At 45.7% G+C, this 20,577-nt stretch overlaps 1 protein-coding gene across 1 annotated transcript in view; it reads right to left on the reverse strand.

Moving 5' to 3' along the window:
- Positions 1-13: 13 nt before the first annotated feature.
- LOC310779501 (uncharacterized protein) overlaps positions 14-20,577 on the reverse strand; it is a gene marked incomplete at both ends in the record, with an annotated part of 41,592 nt that continues 21,028 nt past the window's right edge. The window contains 15 exons of the mRNA XM_083640032.1: positions 14-39; positions 155-241; positions 1,929-2,043; positions 2,815-3,982; positions 4,426-4,461; positions 4,613-4,737; positions 5,885-6,025; positions 6,609-6,647; positions 7,226-7,360; positions 13,208-13,372; positions 15,198-15,232; positions 17,765-17,935; positions 18,311-18,437; positions 18,930-19,064; positions 19,947-19,985. Of these exons, the coding sequence (XP_083496158.1) occupies positions 14-39; positions 155-241; positions 1,929-2,043; positions 2,815-3,982; positions 4,426-4,461; positions 4,613-4,737; positions 5,885-6,025; positions 6,609-6,647; positions 7,226-7,360; positions 13,208-13,372; positions 15,198-15,232; positions 17,765-17,935; positions 18,311-18,437; positions 18,930-19,064; positions 19,947-19,985 (2,544 nt within the window). The remainder of the gene's footprint in view (positions 40-154; positions 242-1,928; positions 2,044-2,814; positions 3,983-4,425; positions 4,462-4,612; positions 4,738-5,884; positions 6,026-6,608; positions 6,648-7,225; positions 7,361-13,207; positions 13,373-15,197; positions 15,233-17,764; positions 17,936-18,310; positions 18,438-18,929; positions 19,065-19,946; positions 19,986-20,577) is intronic.

The raw sequence follows: 20,577 nt of genomic DNA on the forward strand, positions 1-20,577 counted from the left end.
ATAACACTTTACATCAGGAGCCTCTGGATTTGAGAGAAACTGGATGATGAACAGGTAATAAAAACACTATAATTAAAATAAGAATATTAATTGATTGCATCCTTCCCTTTATGTGTGTGTGTGTGTGTGTGTGTGTGTATGTTGTGTGTGTTACCAGGGGTCTGTCTGGTTCTCTTCTTGGGTTGGCTTCTGGTCCTGGGTGTCACCACCTGCTTTTCCTCCTCCTCGTTCAGCTTCTCCTCTAGAGAGAGAGAGAGAGAGAGAGGCAGAAGAAGAACCAGTGTCAGACAAAGACAATTTCAACCATTTCACTCCATCTTGGACTTGGTGCAATAGAATATCTAACTCAGTATATCCAATATTGCAACACTATTGCTGAATGAAATTCTCTCTGTCTCTGCTCTTCAAAAAGTCTAATTTAAAAATGTCTGTAATCGTGCGGTTAACTCTAACCCAAGTGTATAATAAATTAAAGGACAACACTGGTGTTTTTTAACACATTGCTTACAGCCAACAAATCCTATGAAAATAACAAAATCAACAATGCGTGTTCTCTACTCCAGTTACTTTCTGACTTCCCAGGTAACGTTTTTCACATTCAACCTGGAAGTCTTCTATTGTAAACCAATACAAAACCAATACAGCCCACAAAGACATAGTTTTTAAAATTGCTAACTGTTACCACTAGGGCTGTCCCGAATACCATATTCAGAGCGTCGACGCTTTGCAGAGATAAAATCGGTCATAATCGAAGCTTCTATGTCGGTCTCCGGGAGGGGGGGGTTGGAGGAGGGTCACACACACACGCGCACACACACACACACACACACACACACACACACGCACGCACGGACACAAAAAAACTCTCTCTCTCAATCCAACCGATCATGGCAGATCAACACCCACCAAGAGCCAGGTCTGCTCAAGTTTTCTTCCCCGTTAAAGGGCTCTTTTCCCTTGGCCGTCGCCAAGTGCTGCTCTTGTTGGGAAATTATTTCAATGGCCACATGACCTCGCAGTATAATCGCCAGTGCATGTGAGCATCGTTTCAATTGTCGGGTCTAAAATAAACAGCCCGGTCTTCTACCTGCTCTATTTGTAAAGCGCCTTGAGATAACTCTTGTTATGATTTGGCGCTAAATACAAGTGCACTCCTCTTATAGTGATCAGCTTGGGACGGGTCAAATTGATGACTATAAGCAGATGATCATTAGAACAGATTTTTTCTTTTCCTTTATTTCTCATGCAGATTAGCATCTAATTGACATTTGTATATGTATGACATAAATACAGCACATATAAAGTAAAGGAATGTTATTGACTTTAAAAATCCATACAGTAAGTTAGTATCGCTGCTGTATCTCGTTGGCTCATTTTTGGCAGTTTGGAAGGAAAGAATAACAAAAATTACTGTAGTTTTAAACATGTTTTCCATTGTCCTCAGGTGGGACAAGGCCCAAAATGATCAGTGTAAGTGGAGTATTGATCACTATAAGCAAATTATTCAAAGAGCATGTGTATAGGAATGATTCAGGACCAAGCCTTTTGATCAGTATAAGCGGTTGATCACTATAACCGTGATCACTATATAAGCGGATTCCACTGTATAAAATGGATTGATTGATTGAGTGGACAGTGGTAACCTCAAGTTTAGAGAAGGGAGCTTGTGACTGGAAAGCTGTCGGTTCAATCCCCGGGCATGGCAGGATAAATCTGTGTGGGGGGAAATGAAAAAGCAGCGCATGCCCCTCCCTACTGAGGTTCCCTTGAGCAAAGCCCTTATCCCCGGCCTACCGGCCTAGTGAAGCTGCTCAGTAGCCAGCAGATCAGAGCGGTTGTACTGGTCAGCTTCCAGGTATGAATGTGGGTGTGTGAATGTGAAAAGGACAGTGTTGAAAAATAGAGAGAACAACAATAACAAAACACACCTGTGTCGTCCTCGCTGTGTTTCCGTTTAGCAGCGGTGGAGGTTTTCTCAGCCTGCTCTTCTTCCTCCATCTTCTCTAGCTCCTCACCACCTGATTCAACTACTGTCACAAGAGTCTAGAGAGAGAGAGAGAGAGAGAGAGACAGAGACAGAGAGACAGAGAGAGAGAGAGGGGGGGGGGTGTTTAGTACTGTATCAACATTTCAAAAGACAAAATACATCAGAAATGGCAGGGGAACTGCAGGTTCTCCAATGGTTCGGGGGGGGGGGGTCTGATAAAGCACTCTGAGACCTACATCATGCTGAACTTCTTCAGGTGTTGCTTTCATGAAGTGTGAAGTGTGTACCAATCAGGGTTTCCGTTAGACACTAATTGCCCTTTTTTCTAATCGCTAAAATCAGTTAAAAGGGATACGCCAACTCTTTGGGAGTTTAGGCCATTTGCCATATTGTCTATATTAAAACTAGAACCTACATGGCTTAATTTTCTATCTGCGTGCAGTGCAAACTGCCCTCAAATGCTAATAGCTTAGCGCTAACAATGGCAGTCAATGGGACATTTGCCTACTTCGGTTCAGTCGCCCAAAATGCACATTCAAACAGCGCCATAAATACTCACATGTACATGTTGTGACTCATGTACTCACCACGTGATGAAATAATAATTCAAAGTCAGGTCAAACGGTATTTTTTGTAGTAAATCCAGACAAAGAGTAACAGAACAGGAGTGTATAACTGCAGTTACTTTCTCACTAGCCATGCGGCACATGTGCTGTGTGCAGTCATCAGTACAGCGCATGCGCACTACTTGTAAATGAGCGAGACTGGACAAAAGAGATATGAACCACTGCTGTATATGACATGACATGGAGAGTGAGAGTGCTCACCTGTCTCTGCGGTGACTCTATTGGGTTGTCAACTGCTGCAGAAGAGGAGGTCAAACCAACGGCAGAAACAGAGGTAGGCGGTGAACCCTCTGGCTCCTTTGCTTCGTCTTTCTCCGTGTCTTTATCTGGTGTGGGAGCGACAGCGGCGTCCACAGTGATCTCACTTCCTGTGGGAGTGACAGCTGCGTCTACAGGGATCTCACTTCCTGTGGGAGTGACACCTGCGTCCACAGGGATCTCACTTCCTGTGGGAGTGACACCTGCGTCCACAGTGATCTCACTTCCTGTGGGAGTGACAGCTGCGTCTACAGGGATCTCACTTCCTGTGGGAGTGACACCTGCGTCCACAGGGATCTCACTTCCTGTGGGAGTGACACCTGCGTCCACAGTGATCTCACTTCCTGTGGGAGTGACAGCGGCGTCTACAGGGATCTCACTTCCTGTGGGAGTGACACCTGCGTCCACAGGGATCTCACTTCCTGTGGGAGTGACACCTGCGTCCACAGGGATCTCACTTCCTGTGGGAGTGACAGCAGCGTCCACAGGGGTCTCACTTCCTGTGGGAGTGACAGCTGCGTCCACAGTGATCTCACTTCCTGTGGGAGTGACAGTGGCGTCCACAGTGATCTCACTTCCTGTGGGAGTGACAGCAGCGTCCACAGTGATCTCACTTCCTGTGGGAGTGACAGCGGCGTCCACAGGGATCTCACTTCCTGTGGGAGTGACAGCGGCGTCCACAGGGATCTCACTTCCTGTGGGAGTGACAGTGGCGTCCACAGTGATCTCACTTCCTGTGGGAGTGACAGTGGCGTCCACAGTGATCTCACTTCCTGTGGGAGGGACAGTGGCGTCCACAGAGATCTCACTTCCTGTGGGAGTGACACCTGCGTCCACAGAGATCTCACTTCCTGTGGGAGTGACACCTGCATCCACAGTGATCTCACTTCCTGTGGGAGGGACAGTGGCGTCCACAGGGATCTCACTTCCTGGTTGCTTAACCTCCTCTGCTGCGTCATCGCTTCCCGGCTTGCCGTTGACGGTCGGCGCTGCGTCGTCGGGTCCGGACACGGCGGTGCCAGCGGCGCCGGCTGGCTCAGACGGGCCGGGGATGATTCCGAGTGGCTTCCAATTTGTAGTTTTTTCTAGACGCACTTTTAGGTCCATAACCCTGAAATGATACACGCACAGGAATCACCAGTGGGCAGGGAGGCTTGACTATAGCACATTATTAAGTTTTTACGAGGACCAAAGACTTTTGCTTACACAATTAGTAAACTTTTAAATGGTGAAAATAATGGTGAAAATCAAAGGAACATCTTTTCCCCCAAAAGTAGAGTTGCATAATTATGGCTAAAATGATTATCCTGTTTATCTTTATTAGATAGTGTTAACAACATTATTTATCACAAGTTAATAGCATGTTCTGGCTGTAAAAAGGTTTTATTTAGTTTCTCTTCTCTTTAGAAGCTTCAACCACTGCAGGCGTTCTACGGGACAGGTAATTACATTTACAGATGTAGCCACATTCTGCAGAAACTAGACTATTGTGATATACAATTATGGACAAATATTTGTGTAGCCTACATATATATAGCTTTGGAGAGAACAAACCTTTCAAAGCTCCTTTCAAAACCTCCAATCAAAACCCTGGGGGGGGGGCGGGAGAACAGAGTTATTCAGCTGGTTGATATGCATGCATTCATTCCACAAAACACAGGGAGAACAATTTCAACAGCCATCCCTCCCTCCCTCCTCTCTGTACTCTCTCTCTCTCACACACACACAGACATGCACGCACCGATCGTCCGGAAGTTCAAGCCTTCTGCGCAGTTTCTTAATGTAGCGTGCGTGAGCGCCGTTTTTATCCAACACCAACTTTAACACTTCCTCCACACCATCCAAGTCAGCCATCTCAAAGCACACCTGGGAAGGAAGAGGGTGGGGGGGGGGTGAGAGAGAGAGAGAGAGATATGGGATGTTTACTATCAAGGTAGTCAGGTGAACATAGAGGCAAGGAGATTTCTTGTGATTTAAAATTTGGCGATTTAGGAAAAGGAGAAAATTGCATCTTTTCATTGCCTGCCATAAGGACCATTCCATTCTGGCTATATGGGGGTGCTGAATGTCTGATTTTACATACCATAGATTGTGATATATAGCCTATTTTGGTACAAGTATCAGCGTATTAATACGGTAAAACCAAGTCCCAATTATACAAAAAAAAATCAAACAATGGATTTTCTGATTGGCAATTTTTTTTTTTTTTTAATATTCGTATTGAACAGCCTGACATAATTCTGAGTCGAAGACAGCTCTACTGACTACAAAGAATAGTAATAATAATCATAACAACAACAGTTGGTTCAAATATACATACTACTGCATGCGCTGGGACGCGTCATCAGTGATGTTAACTGGGGTCGTGGGGTGTTTCGGGTCTGTCAACATCATACACCCCTCGCCCAGTAGACCCAGCCGAGGCCGATTACGACCCCGACCCGCGTCCCAGAAGCAGCCGCTCACGGATCAGCCTTCCTACTCTGTCTGCAACGTTGCCCGCGGATTCGGAAGGGTTGATCACGCCCAATCCGCTGCAATAGAGTTTAGTGCTACACCGCAGTATTGAGAGACCTTCGGTGCATGGAGGGTCTAAGGCCCTGTGGGGTGATTCCAGGCCGGGCACCTCCTTCGTCTCACCAGAACCTCCCGTGGAAAAAGGCAATCCTACCATTCTAGCCTGAAGGACCCCAGGCCGCGCCGATGTTTAAACAGTAATATATATGTATAAGTTGACTGAGGCTCACTAAAATTCATCCAGTGAACACAAAGTAAATTTCATTGAGCTTGTACATACAGGACCATGACCGCATTGACTTTGTATTCATTTTTTCCCAGCTCTCCAGAGCTACTATGAGGAACAGGATGGATTGTGCTGAGAAAGAACTCAACCAATCAACATCATCCTTGGTAAGTAGCAAATAGGACTAGACAAACGGGTGCACACCGTTTTCAGATTGAACACACCCCCAGGTGAATGTCTGAAAGCGCCGTTGTGTTTGTGTGTTTGTACCCGGTTGGCGAGCGGCAGGCAGTTTTGGATTGGAGCGAGTCCCGACACCACACTCATCAGGTATGTGATGAGGTCCATGTCAGGCTGCGCGATCTCCACAGTCAGCAGCCTCTGTCCCAGCGAGTCCACGTTCACAAGAGGCTGAAACCAAACAAGAACAAGGGGATTTGGTATTCAGGGCCCAGGCGTCCAAAGACAGCGTCTTTCACTCAGGACTGCACTTACTCATGATGTATCATAGAGTGCGTTTACATGCACACCAATAAACTGATAACTGTGAGTAATCAGTTTATGGCAATAATCTGATTTCTGCGTTTACATGCACTTTAATAATCCGACAATAGGAGAAACCCGGGTTTACATGATTCAGTCAATTAGTCGGATTTCTCTCCAGAAGGCGGCGGTAATTCAACTTTTTACATGCAACTTGTACATGCGCAGATGTATAAACCCACAAGAAACCTGATACGCTGTATAAATGCACTCAAAAGACAGGTTATTGGACAAAAACCTAGGTATGTTTATCGGTTTATTCATAACCCGATAACGGCCATAAACGGATAAAGCTTATCGGTTTATGCTGTTTACATGACCATTTGAATAATCAGGTAACTCCAGAAATCCGCTAATAAACTGTTTATTGTCTGCATGTAAACGCACTCATAGTTTATTATGGTTTTCAACACATTTCATTGGAAAGCTGGTTTAATAAAAACAGACTTACAATGTTGCTCCATTCCATCAGTTTTGTGTACATAAAATACTGTGAAAAGATCACACAGATCATCAATTAGTCATTATTGTTTTATACCTTTTACAGACTAACCAATTAAGAAAAACAAAATTGATCAGTAGACAAATCGATAATGAAAATGATTGCTGCCTCCAGCCGATGTCCTGATCAAAGAAGAGAATGTATTCTGAGCAGCCCATTTGATGGCAGTAAACTACTGAACAATCAAATTAAAACGACAATGAAAACACGTGTAGACCCAAAAGAATATCTTTCTGCCAGGATTTCTCACCAGAAACGGGAATGTAATACCTCAAAAACCAAATGTAAGACATAAACTGCTCTATTTCAGTCAATTCAACTTGACTTTAGATCATTCCTCACATTTTATTAACATTATATTGTTCGCTGGACTTTTCAAAGCAGAAGTTGCAAGGTGCTTGAAAAGCAGGCAAAGAAAAACAACAGTAAGAAATAAGCAAAAAAAAAACCCCAGCATAGAATAAACAACACAGAACTAAAGTATTATTATAAACTAAATGACAGTATATTCTATTACAAATGACTATTATCCTGTGCGTGTGTCTGCGTGTGTGTGTTCATAGTACCTCCATGTATACTACTGTTATGGGCTGCAAGAGGAAGTGGAGGCTGAGCTCAGAGCCTTGGACAGAAACCGGGCTTTTAATGTGGGACCGGACGAAATCACAGCACTTAGTCCAATCACCGAAATACACAAAGGCCTGTAGGAGAGGAGAGAGGAGAGGAGGAGAGGAGAGGAGGAGAGGAGAGAGGAGAGGAGAGGAGGAGAGGAGGCTGCATCAACATCAATATCCATCATTGATCACTTGGGCTGATGTTAGACAACGACTTGAAATGTCCTGTCTGTCTTACCCTCCTCTGCAGTGGCAGCACTGTCACATTGTAGAACATGGAGTAAATGTCCTGTCTGTCTTACCCTCCTCTGCAGTAGCAGCACTGTCACATTGTAGAACATGGAGTAAATGTCCTGTCTGTCTTACCCTCCTCTGCAGTGGCAGCACTGTCACATTGTAGAACATGGAGTAAATGTCCTGTCTGTCTTACTCTCCTCTGCAGTAGCAGCACTGTCACATTGTAGAACATGGAGTAAATGTCCTGTCTGTCTTACCCTCCTCTGCAGTAGCAGCACTGTCACATTGTAGAACATGGAGTAAATGTCCTGTGTGTCTTACCCTCCTCTGCAGTAGCAGCACTGTCACATTGTAATACATGGAGTAAATGTCCTGTCTGTCTTACCCTCCTCTGCAGTGGCAGCACTGTCACATTGTAGAACATGGAGTAAATGTCCTGTCTGTCTTACCCTCCTCTGCAGTAGCAGCACTGTCACATTGTAGAACATGGAGTAAATGTCCTGTGTGTCTTACCCTCCTCTGCAGTAGCAGCACTGTCACATTGTAGTACATGGAGTAAATGTCCTGTGTGTCTTACCCTCCTCTGCAGTGGCAGCACTGTCACATTGTAGAACATGGAGTAAATGTCCTGTGTGTCTTACCCTCCTCTGCAGTGGCAGCACTGTCACATTGTAGTACATGGAGTAAATGTCCTGTGTGTCTTACCCTCCTCTGCAGTAGCAGCACTGTCACATTGTAGAACATGGAGTAAATGTCCTGTGTGTCTTACCCTCCTCTGCAGTAGCAGCACTGTCACATTGTAGTACATGGAGTAAATGTCCTGTGTGTCTTACCCTCCTCTGCAGTGGCAGCACTGTCACATTGTAGAACATGGAGTAAATGTCCTGTGTGTCTTACCCTCCTCTGCAGTAGCAGCACTGTCACATTGTAGAACATGGAGTAAATGTCCTGTGTGTCTTACCCTCCTCTGCAGTGGCAGCACTGTCACATTGTAGTACATGGAGTAAATGTCCTGTGTGTCTTACCCTCCTCTGCAGTAGCAGCACTGTCACATTGTAGAACATGGAGTAAATGTCCTGTCTGTCTTACCCTCCTCTGCAGTGGCAGCACTGTCACATTGTAGAACATGGAGTAAATGTCCTGTCTGTCTTACCCTCCTCTGCAGTAGCAGCACTGTCACATTGTAGAACATGGAGTAAATGTCCTGTGTGTCTTACCCTCCTCTGCAGTAGCAGCACTGTCACATTGTAGTACATGGAGTAAATGTCCTGTGTGTCTTACCCTCCTCTGCAGTGGCAGCACTGTCACATTGTAGTACATGGAGTAAATGTCCTGTGTGTCTTACCCTCCTCTGCAGTGGCAGCACTGTCACATTGTAGAACATGGAGTAAATATCCTGTCTGTCTTACCCTCCTCTGCAGTAGCAGCACTGTCACATTGTAGTACATGGAGTAAATATCCTGTCTGTCTTACCCTCCTCTGCAGTAGCAGCACTGTCACATTGTAGTACATGGAGTAAATGTCCTGTCTGTCTTACCCTCCTCTGCAGTAGCAGCACTGTCACATTGTAGTACATGGAGTAAATATCCTGTCTGTCTTACCCTCCTCTGCAGTGGCAGCACTGTCACATTGTAGAACATGGAGTAAATGTCCTGTGTGTCTTACCCTCCTCTGCAGTAGCAGCACTGTCACATTGTAGAACATGGAGTAAATGTCCTGTGTGTCTTACCCTCCTCTGTAGTGGCAGCACTGTCACATTGTAGTACATGGAGTAAATGTCCTGTGTGTCTTACCCTCCTCTGCAGTAGCAGCACTGTCACATTGTAGAACATGGAGTAAATGTCCTGTGTGTCTTACCCTCCTCTGCAGTAGCAGCACTGTCACATTGTAGTACATGGAGTAAATGTCCTGTGTGTCTTACCCTCCTCTGCAGTGGCAGCACTGTCACATTGTAGTACATGGAGTAAATGTCCTGTGTGTCTTACCCTCCTCTGCAGTGGCAGCACTGTCACATTGTAGAACATGGAGTAAATGTCCTGTCTGTCTTACCCTCCTCTGCAGTAGCAGCACTGTCACATTGTAGTACATGGAGTAAATGTCCTGTCTGCCTTACCCTCCTCTGCAGTAGCAGCACTGTCACATTGTAGTACATGGAGTAAATGTCCTGTCTGTCTTACCCTCCTCTGCAGTGGCAGCACTGTCACATTGTAGTACATGGAGTAAATGTCCTGTCTGTCTTACCCTCCTCTGCAGTAGCAGCACTGTCACATTGTAGTACATGGAGTAAATGTCCTGTCTGCCTTACCCTCCTCTGCAGTAGCAGCACTGTCACATTGTAATACATGGAGTAAATGTCCTGTCTGTCTTACCCTCCTCTGCAGTAGCAGCACTGTCACATTGTAGTACATGGAGTAAATGTCCTGTCTGTCTTACCCTCCTCTGCAGTAGCAGCACTGTCACATTGTAATACATGGAGTAAATGTCCTGTCTGTCTTACCCTCCTCTGCAGTAGCAGCACTGTCACATTGTAGTACATGGAGTAAATGTCCTGTCTGTCTTACCCTCCTCTGCAGTAGCAGCACTGTCACATTGTAATACATGGAGTAAATGTCCTGTCTGTCTTACCCTCCTCTGCAGTAGCAGCACTGTCACATTGTAATACATGGAGTAAATGTCCTGTCTGTCTTACCCTCCTCTGCAGTAGCAGCACTGTCACATTGTAGTACATGGAGTAAATGTCCTGTGTGTCTTACCCTCCTCTGTAGTGGCAGCACTGTCACATTGTAATACATGGAGTAAATGTCCTGTCTGTCTTACCCTCCTCTGCAGTAGCAGCACTGTCACATTGTAGTACATGGAGTAAATGTCCTGTCTGTCTTACCCTCCTCTGCAGTAGCAGCACTGTCACATTGTAGTACATGGAGTAAATGTCCTGTCTGTCTTACCCTCCTCTGTAGTGGCAGCACTGTCACATTGTAATACATGGAGTAAATGTCCTGTCTGTCTTACCCTCCTCTGCAGTAGCAGCACTGTCACATTGTAGTACATGGAGTAAATGTCCTGTCTGTCTTACCCTCCTCTGCAGTAGCAGCACTGTCACATTGTAGTACATGGAGTAAATGTCCTGTCTGTCTTACCCTCCTCTGCAGTAGCAGCACTGTCACATTGTAGTACATGGAGTAAATGTCCTGTCTGTCTTACCCTCCTCTGCAGTAGCAGCACTGTCACATTGTAGTACATGGAGTAAATGTCCTGTCTGTCTTACCCTCCTCTGCAGTGGCAGCACTGTCACATTGTAGTACATGGAGTAAATGTCCTGTCTGTCTTACCCTCCTCTGCAGTGGCAGCACTGTCACATTGTAGTACATGGAGTAAATGTCCTGTCTGTCTTACCCTCCTCTGCAGTAGCAGCACTGTCACATTGTAGTACATGGAGTAAATGTCCTGTCTGTCTTACCCTCCTCTGCAGTAGCAGCACTGTCACATTGTAGTACATGGAGTAAATGTCCTGTCTGCCTTACCCTCCTCTGCAGTGGCAGCACTGTCACATTGTAGTACATGGAGTAAATGTCCTGTCTGTCTTACCCTCCTCTGCAGTAGCAGCACTGTCACATTGTAGTACATGGAGTAAATGTCCTGTCCGTCTTACCCTCCTCTGCAGTAGCAGCACTGTCACATTGTAGTACATGGAGTAAATGTCCTGTCTGTCTTACCCTCCTCTGCAGTAGCAGCACTGTCACATTGTAGTACATGGAGTAAATGTCCTGTCTGTCTTACCCTCCTCTGCAGTAGCAGCACTGTCACATTGTAGTACATGGAGTAAATGTCCTGTCTGTCTTACCCTCCTCTGCAGTAGCAGCACTGTCACATTGTAGTACATGGAGTAAATGTCCTGTCTGTCTTACCCTCCTCTGCAGTAGCAGCACTGTCACATTGTAGTACATGGAGTAAATGTCCTGTCTGTCTTACCCTCCTCTGCAGTAGCAGCACTGTCACATTGTAGTACATGGAGTAAATGTCCTGTCTGTCTTACCCTCCTCTGCAGTGGCAGCACTGTCACATTGTAGTACATGGAGTAAATGTCCTGTCTGTCTTACCCTCCTCTGCAGTGGCAGCACTGTCACATTGTAGTACATGGAGTAAATGTCCTGTCTGTCTTACCCTCCTCTGCAGTAGCAGCACTGTCACATTGTAGTACATGGAGTAAATGTCCTGTCTGTCTTACCCTCCTCTGCAGTAGCAGCACTGTCACATTGTAGTACATGGAGTAAATGTCCTGTCTGCCTTACCCTCCTCTGCAGTGGCAGCACTGTCACATTGTAGTACATGGAGTAAATGTCCTGTCTGTCTTACCCTCCTCTGCAGTAGCAGCACTGTCACATTGTAGTACATGGAGTAAATGTCCTGTCTGCCTTACCCTCCTCTGCAGTGGCAGCACTGTCACATTGTAGTACATGGAGTAAATGTCCTGTCTGTCTTACCCTCCTCTGCAGTAGCAGCACTGTCACATTGTAGTACATGGAGTAAATGTCCTGTGTGTCTTACCCTCCTCTGCAGTGGCAGCACTGTCACATTGTAGTACATGGAGTAAATGTCCTGTCTGTCTTACCCTCCTCTGCAGTAGCAGCACTGTCACATTGTAGTACATGGAGTAAATGTCCTGTGTGTCTTACCCTCCTCTGCAGTAGCAGCACTGTCACATTGTAGTACATGGAGTAAATGTCCTGTCTGTCTTACCCTCCTCTGCAGTAGCAGCACTGTCACATTGTAGTACATGGAGTAAATGTCCTGTCTGCCTTACCCTCCTCTGCAGTGGCAGCACTGTCACATTGTAGTACATGGAGTAAATGTCCTGTCTGTCTTACCCTCCTCTGCAGTAGCAGCACTGTCACATTGTAGTACATGGAGTAAATGTCCTGTCTGCCTTACCCTCCTCTGCAGTGGCAGCACTGTCACATTGTAGTACATGGAGTAAATGTCCTGTCTGTCTTACCCTCCTCTGCAGTAGCAGCACTGTCACATTGTAGTACATGGAGTAAATGTCCTGTGTGTCTTACCCTCCTCTGCAGTGGCAGCACTGTCACATTGTAGTACATGGAGTAAATGTCCTGTCTGTCTTACCCTCCTCTGCAGTAGCAGCACTGTCACATTGTAGTACATGGAGTAAATGTCCTGTGTGTCTTACCCTCCTCTGCAGTGGCAGCACTGTCACATTGTAGTACATGGAGTAAATGTCCTGTCTGTCTTACCCTCCTCTGCAGTAGCAGCACTGTCACATTGTAGTACATGGAGTAAATGTCCTGTCTGTCTTACCCTCCTCTGCAGTGGCAGCACTGTCACATTGTAGTACATGGAGTAAATGTCCTGTGTGTCTTACCCTCCTCTGCAGTGGCAGCACTGTCACATTGTAGTACATGGAGTAAATGTCCTGTCTGTCTTACCCTCCTCTGCAGTAGCAGCACTGTCACATTGTAGTACATGGAGTAAATGTCCTGTCTGTCTTACCCTCCTCTGCAGTGGCAGCACTGTCACATTGTAGTACATGGAGTAAATGTCCTGTCTGCCTTACCCTCCTCTGCAGTGGCAGCACTGTCACATTGTAGTACATGGAGTAAATGTCCTGTCTGCCTTACCCTCCTCTGCAGTGGCAGCACTGTCACATTGTAGTACATGGAGTAAATGTCCTGTCTGCCTTACCCTCCTCTGCAGTGGCAGCACTGTCACATTGTAGTACATGGAGTAAATGTCCTGCGTCTCCAGGTACGGCCACACCAGCCGGGCCACGTCCTCCTGCATGTAGCCTCCCTCTGGCAAACCGGTCATCATGATGCAGTTGGGCAGCGGAGTGGAGCTGCTCACCGTCTGCAAGAGACAACAGAGTCGCTACGTTCAGACTGCAGCACCAAATGGCTATTGGAGAGCTGTCCGTGTAGGGGGGGGCACTAGAGCGGTATTTTATGTTTTTAGGCCTTCACACTCACAGAGTCATTGTGACATGTCGGCACTCGATGATAATGTCATCAGTGATGTCCCTGTACTGATGACTGCACACAGCGCATGCGCCTCAGGCAAACGAGGAAGAAGGATTGGTTAGAGAGGGAACCCTCTCTTTGTTAGTTGTCGCTCTGGATTTACTTCGAAAATGACCGTTTCCCGTAACTTTGGATTTTCATCCGGTGGTGTGTGCACGAGTCACAACGTGTACATGTTGAGTGTTTGTGGCACTGTTGGAATGTGTATTTTGGGCGACTGAGCCGGGGTAGGCAGCTGTACCATATCCCGCCATTGTAGTGCTAAGCTAAGAAGCAGTGAGGGGTGAAACGCACTTACTAATGCACACGCAGAGGTGAGAAAGGCATCTACATTCTAGTTATACTCAGGCCCGGTTCTACGGGGGTGCAAAAGCACGCATTGCTTATTTTAATTGTCTGCATGCTCAGTTGAAAAGTAAAAAAAAAAAAAAAGTATTTTAATTTTTTTATAAATGCTGCAGCTGCACACTTACTGTTTAAACTTGAATTATAATTGTTGTTTTTCTTTGTTCTTTGATGTGAATTCATGGCTTTTTGGCACATATGTAACCTTTTAAGGTTGAGATAATTGTATTATCATTATATGGTCCAAATATTTCAGTAAAGCACTTGAAACACTTGAAATATTCTTGCTTGGGTGGTATCATTCTACTTGAAATGATGGTAAAATGCATTATTTTTAGTAAAATAACGTCACATTTTTTGGGCGGGGCCGGCCGGATGCATCCCTAGTCATCTTGTTCTGGAACCGGCCCTGGTTATACTATCGGGAATATGGCAAATAGGTGAATCTCCAAAACTGTTGGCATATCCCTTTTATATGATCTTGAACATAACTTAGCCCTTCAGATGGTAATATTACCCTTTTTGGGGAAGCTCTGATAGATAGCCTAGCAGTTCATTCTCAGCTACAGCAAAATGGGAGAATGATGATGATTCTTCCAGGCTAGCACAAGATTTTCCAGGGAATTTTACCATTTGTCTCATTTTCAATTTGTTTTCCATGACTGGAAAATTGGTCAGCTGTTTTCCAGGACACATGGGAACCCTGAAAGTGAAATCTTCTGACCACTAAAGGTGACAGAAAACACAACACAGTTGTAAATAATGCACTGCACTACAGAAGCCTAACAGGACATATTGCAAAGCACTGGGCATAAACGTGAACAGCTAAGCTAACTGAGCTAACCAGACTCTTTGCCAGATTGTCCTCGCAATTAAGGTTTCAGGTCCCAAAGTGAAGAAGCAGGTACTAGCAACTAGCAAGGATACTGGTTGAAAAGATTCACAAGTTTTCACAAGTTTACTAGTTTAACAAGTCTACTAGTTGAACAGGTTTACTAGTCTAACAAGTTTACTGGCTCGCTTCATGGATTCGCCCATTTCAGGAACACTTTCGGGAATGGGAGGGGAGAGTGCTGCTTTCTGCGAGGGAGCAGACAAGCTAGTATAAAACAAGTTGATAGGTCCTGAATGTTTCAGGAGGAGCTTCTGTCAGGAGGTGAATTTAACAACAAGCTGTAGAAGAGGTGAAAACACCAACACACATGCTGCTGTGTGGACAATGCTGAATTTCAGTTTCTTTCATTTCCAAAATGGCTATACATTCTGGAGTAATACTGTAGCACAAAGACAAGTGAGAGACATGGACTTACCTCAATGTCATCCAATCCTGTGATTGTCAGGTGCTCTAAGAGAAGAAAATGACAATAAGAGAGAGAGGGAGTTGTATGTTAAGGTGCAAAACTGCAGTACAATTCCCCCTCGCCCTGAAACTGGGTCAAATAATTAGGACTAAAAATTTGTTTTTTCTTCTTCCAAAAGTTAATTTTTTTTTTTACCATAATCATATAGCTGTATAAAGAAGCATGGTAAGTGTAGCGAAGCTTGTTGGCTCGCTGGGGGCAAAGCTTTGGGGCTTGCCTCGTGAAGTGTGCTGGATCGTGGATGAAGGCTCACGGGCTGTGATCGATCAGAATCACGGAGATGGAGATAGGGACCGACTGGTCGGTCCTGGGACGCGGTTGAAATACCACTGGGATGACTGGGTGTAAGGCAATCAGGCACCAGGGCCTGGCCGGTTGGAAGATGGCCAGGATTCAGTTCGGGTCCGGATTTAGTTGTGCTAATGGTTGACATTATTAGGGGAGTAAGAAATACCCGAATCAAGCAGGAATCTCTCGGATGTGGCCGGAATCTCTTGGATGAGGTGAATTAAGCATAGCGTCACAGGACACCTGGCTTATATGCCCGCGTTTTGGTGTATGACATCACGTCATTGGTGATGTCACAACGTTCTAGGGAGCTATGACGTCATCGGTGTTATGTCTGACATTGCCGATGACCTCACAGGTGAACTCTATGCTATTACATCATTGGTGTCATCGTTGATGATGTCATCATCATTACGTGGTGGCGCGCAGGCTGGTGGGCATCGACTGCCCCAAGAACAGGCCTGACGGTGGGCCATTATGGGCCCTTTTCTACAGTAAGATTTGGCAATATTGAAATATGTGTGGTGGTCTGGGTGTGAGAACCCTTCACATGTCACTGCTGCACATTGTAGGTCCAAAATGAGTTTTGCAGGTATTTTGAGATTTTGAGTGATTTGGTTCCTTTCATCTCCATAGTACATCACGGTGAAGAATTATTTTCAAAAAACCCAAAGGGAAAGTATCTATTTTTATAGTTTTGGTGGAATGCCACGTTTTACTTTAACTCATTGAGTGCCAGCCACTTTTGGAGAACGGACGCTCCCAGTGCCAGAGTTTTCAGAGCGTTTTCAGTGATTTCTCGAGGCCCACAGAATATTGTGTGATATTACTATGTAAACACAGAACACGCAAAAAGAACAAGGAGACTCTATTGTATCATCAGCAAAAAAAAGTTTATTGATACCATTTTCCGTTCTTTAGTTATGAGCCGGAGAAGATTGGTTGTTTTCAGCGTTTTCAGGCATTTCAAATTATAAGCTGAGATATTCAGCCTTTTGTGAAATGCAGCATTTCAAGCACATTCACTGACTCTAGGTAATATTTTCTGATGTAGTGATGTGGTGTAGTTGTGTCCTGCCCTGCGTGCCCCACCCGCCCCCCCCCCCCCCTCAGCTGAAAACTCCTCCCCACACTAGTAACACACAGCCTCACGCACGCAGCGTCTATTTTCGGAGTGCTTTTGGTGCGCCGCCTCCCAGGCAGCGCAACATGGAGAAGCCACACGCGGACTGCAGTAAAAGGTTTGGCTTTTAATTGTCGGCTGCTGCTTTTCTAGCGGCTAATCGTGTGGAGAAACTATGCTGACAGACAGACAGAGGCAGAAGGGCTCAGTTGTGTGCGCGGATTGACTGTGTTCGCAGCCCCCGTCAGTTGCAGCCAGAACAATCTACATGGCTCTGGGCTGCAGCATGAGCGGGTTCACTTTGATCACGGCTATTTCAGGCTGTGTATTCCTGACATTTCTGTAATCTGGAGAGCACTGTCGCCACCTAAGGGTTCTGTAAAATAGGTTATAGACCTCCAATAGCTACAATAGTTGTACAGGAAATGCGGAAGGCTTTGATCGACGTCCCACCGTCAAAAAACGCATTGGACGTCGAAAGACGTCCGTGGCACTCTACGTCACTATTTAATTGGACGTCGAAAGACGTCCATGGCACTCAATGAGTTAAGATGCATTTGACTGGTGGCTCAGTGGTTAGCACTGTTGCCTCACAGCAAGAAGGTCCTGGGTTCGAACCCCGGTCAGTCCCAGGTCCTTTCTGTGTGGAGTTCGCATCTTCTCCCCGTGTTCGTGTGGGTTTCCTCCGGGTGCTCCGCTTTCTTCCCACCATCAAAGACATGTATGATAATGTATGGGTTAATACTCCTGTCAGTGCCCCTGACCAAGGCAATGGCAAAAGAACTGGAGTTGGTCCCCGGGCGCTGCACTGCAGCTGCCCACTGCTCCTAGTTCTAGGAAGGCTCCAAGTAAATGATGGGTCAAATGCAGGGGATTAATTTCCCCATGAGGATAAATAAAGGATAACTTCACATAACAGATTAAAATACCCATTATTTTTGTTCTGAGAGAGCTATCTAAACAATTTAAATGTCAAATGTTCACCATATGAAGGGTTTCTGCAGGCCACCACACATATTTGATCTCATTTCAATCCCAGTGATTGAAACTAGTCAAGATGTTAATCAAGATTGAAGAAGAAGAAGAAGAAGAAAAATAAACTCACCTGGGATGTTAAACCAAGGAGAAGCCATGGCAAAGTGGAAGGGATCATCTCTCAGTGTCACGTAGAACGGTGGAACGGACCCGGGTGGAACGGCGACGCCAGTTGTCGGCACGGTTGACCCGGTGACGGCTTCCTTGGGGTCCGGCAGAGCATTCAGAGGAAGTTTTGGTGCTGTAGATAAAGCAAGCAACGAGTCTCCTGTATTTATATCTCAACAGCGTTGTGTTCAAGAAAACTCTCTACCATTAGAACACATGCCAGTTTGCAGAAATTGTGGAATGTTACAAACGTTCATTTTTTACAACAGGAGACACTTGACGTGTGTGTGTGTGTGTGTGTGTGTGTGTGTTTGTGTTCATGCCAATTGGCTAAAAGAGAGTGGGGGGTGGGGATTTCGAGTGGCAGAGTAGGGTGGGCTGCCCCTATTGCAGCTATTGCGAATTGCGCTTGTTTAACAGTAGTTTTCCTCAACTAAAAGAAATAACACTTGACGTATTAAATGTGAAATTGTTATGAGTTTATTTTTCTTCACTTGAACGTGCTTACCGTGTGCTGTGCAGGATCCTTGTGGAGCCTGCAGCCTGGTGACTTGGTAGCCGGGGAGCTGCTGCAGGTGGCTGAACCAAACCCCGAGGCGGTCTGCATCCTCCACAGACTCAAACTCTACATACACCTGGAACGAACACACACACACACACACACACACACACACACACACACACACACACACACACACACACACACACACACACACACACACACACACACACACACACACAGAAGACAAGTGAGAGAGTCAGGCTGCAACCAACGATTATTTTCACTGTTCTTTAGATTAATCGATTAACCATTTAGTCCATAAAATATGTAAACAAATTGGGGCAAATATCGATGGATGATAAATTGATTTGATTATCGTCTGTCAGTGGGATCATATTGTGATATGGTGATTTTGAGATATCATAACACAATTCCTAAGTCTAAATTGATGACAACAAGAAAATTTGATTAAAACAAAATGACAGGATTTTTTTGACATCACACCTAACATGACCATTAATTTCAATGGGATGGAGATTAATTTAATTGTGTAATGGGATTTTGCCGTGAGACTAAAGTGTGAGAGCGTGAACGTGTGTGTGTGTGTGTGTGTGTGTGTGTGTACCTTGTTCAGCAGAGGCAGGTAGTTCTTGACGCCTCCTATCTTTGACAGTGTCGTCCTGAGGTGCTCGGCTTCGCCCGGCGAAACGTTTCGGACGCACACCACTCGCGCGCACGTGGCTTCGATCTCAGCCGAAGACTGGAGAGAGACAGCAAGACAGGTCGCACACCAGGGAGTAAGCAGGAAGACAGGTCCCACACCAGGAAGTAAGCAGGAAGACAGAGACACTGAATGAGTTTAAAAAATTGGGATTTCCACTTCACAGTTTTGATGGTGAAAATGACTAGAAGTCTCGGCAAGCTGCTGCCCTAGTTATCTTGTCTCCCTGTTGCTATTAAAATAATTACTATATATTTATCTTGTATTATACAGGATGCAAAGTCATAGATAATGAAAAATGTGACCAAATTCAGGGCAGACATAAAACCACTCAGAAATCCTTCTATTTTGGGATGAAAAAAGTGAATGTCACCTAAAGATGACTAGTTTGCATCCCTGAATTCATTATTATGATGATATGTTATCACACTTAAACATGCCCCATAGCTGTGAAGCTTAAAGGATAAGGCAGGTATGTTTTAACGCACTGCTTACAGTCAACAAATCCTATGAAAATAACAAAATCAACAAAGATTTTGTTGCCATGCCATTGCTCTGGCCAGCACATTTCATCATCGTGGTGCATTGGGCCAACCTACAACTTAATACGCCGGCTGTAAATAGTTTGCGATCTCAGGAAAGTAGTTACGCAGGACCGAAAATAGTCCCCAGCATTTTTATAATTGGAACTATGTCTTTCTGAGCGGTATTTAAAAGTCTTTAGCTAACCCGCGACTTGCGGGGGCAGCTCAGAGCTAGAGCATTGACTGGATAAATACACTCACGAGTTTCACGAGTTTCGTGGCCGCCGTAGGTTGATGCCACGAAAAAACTACACACTGATCCTTTAGTGTGTGTGTGTGTGCGTGTGTGTGTGTGTGTGTGTGTCTGTGTGTGTGTGTGTGTGTGTGCGTTACTTACGGCACCGTTCAGGTTCATCAGAAATCTATAACAGCCAACCTGAAACAGACACATCAGAGCAGACAGTGTTGAGTGGAATATTCCTTCAATGAAGATCCAATGAGTAAAAGTAAAACTGCTGCTCCATAACTCAATGCATTGAAGGTAGTCACGTTGTGTGCTGGCGCTATAGGTGTTTCAATCATGAGAGACCGGTCGGTAAGGGTTTAACAAGGGACTTTATTTAGCAAGTGGCGTGCATGGCAAGTACTTTGGCGTATGACCCCATTGTAAGATGGCGCTCCTCTTTAGGCGAGAGGGCGGCATCTATTTGGGCTAGAGAGAATCCCCCCCCGGGATTCTCCAGGTGTCAAGACTCGTTGGTGGTGGACTGGGTGCGGTGGGTGGGGTGAAATGATGGCTTCAGAGGATGGTTTCAGGGGAGATGAACAGCCGCGATGCCGGCTGCTGCTGTGATCCGCCAGAGTGGGGGGTGACGTAGAACCCGTGCTATATATACTAGGGAGGACTGACGTCATGCCTGACGTCATGAACTGAGGACAACTGATGTCATGCCTGACGTCACGCTAGGGCTTGACTGACGTCACGGGCTGATCAGGTAATACAGATATGACGACCTCTCTCTCAGCTT

This window comes from Poromitra crassiceps (assembly GCF_964638095.1).
Source record: "Poromitra crassiceps genome assembly, chromosome: 7".
Taxonomy (NCBI): Eukaryota; Metazoa; Chordata; class Actinopteri; order Beryciformes; family Melamphaidae; genus Poromitra; species Poromitra crassiceps.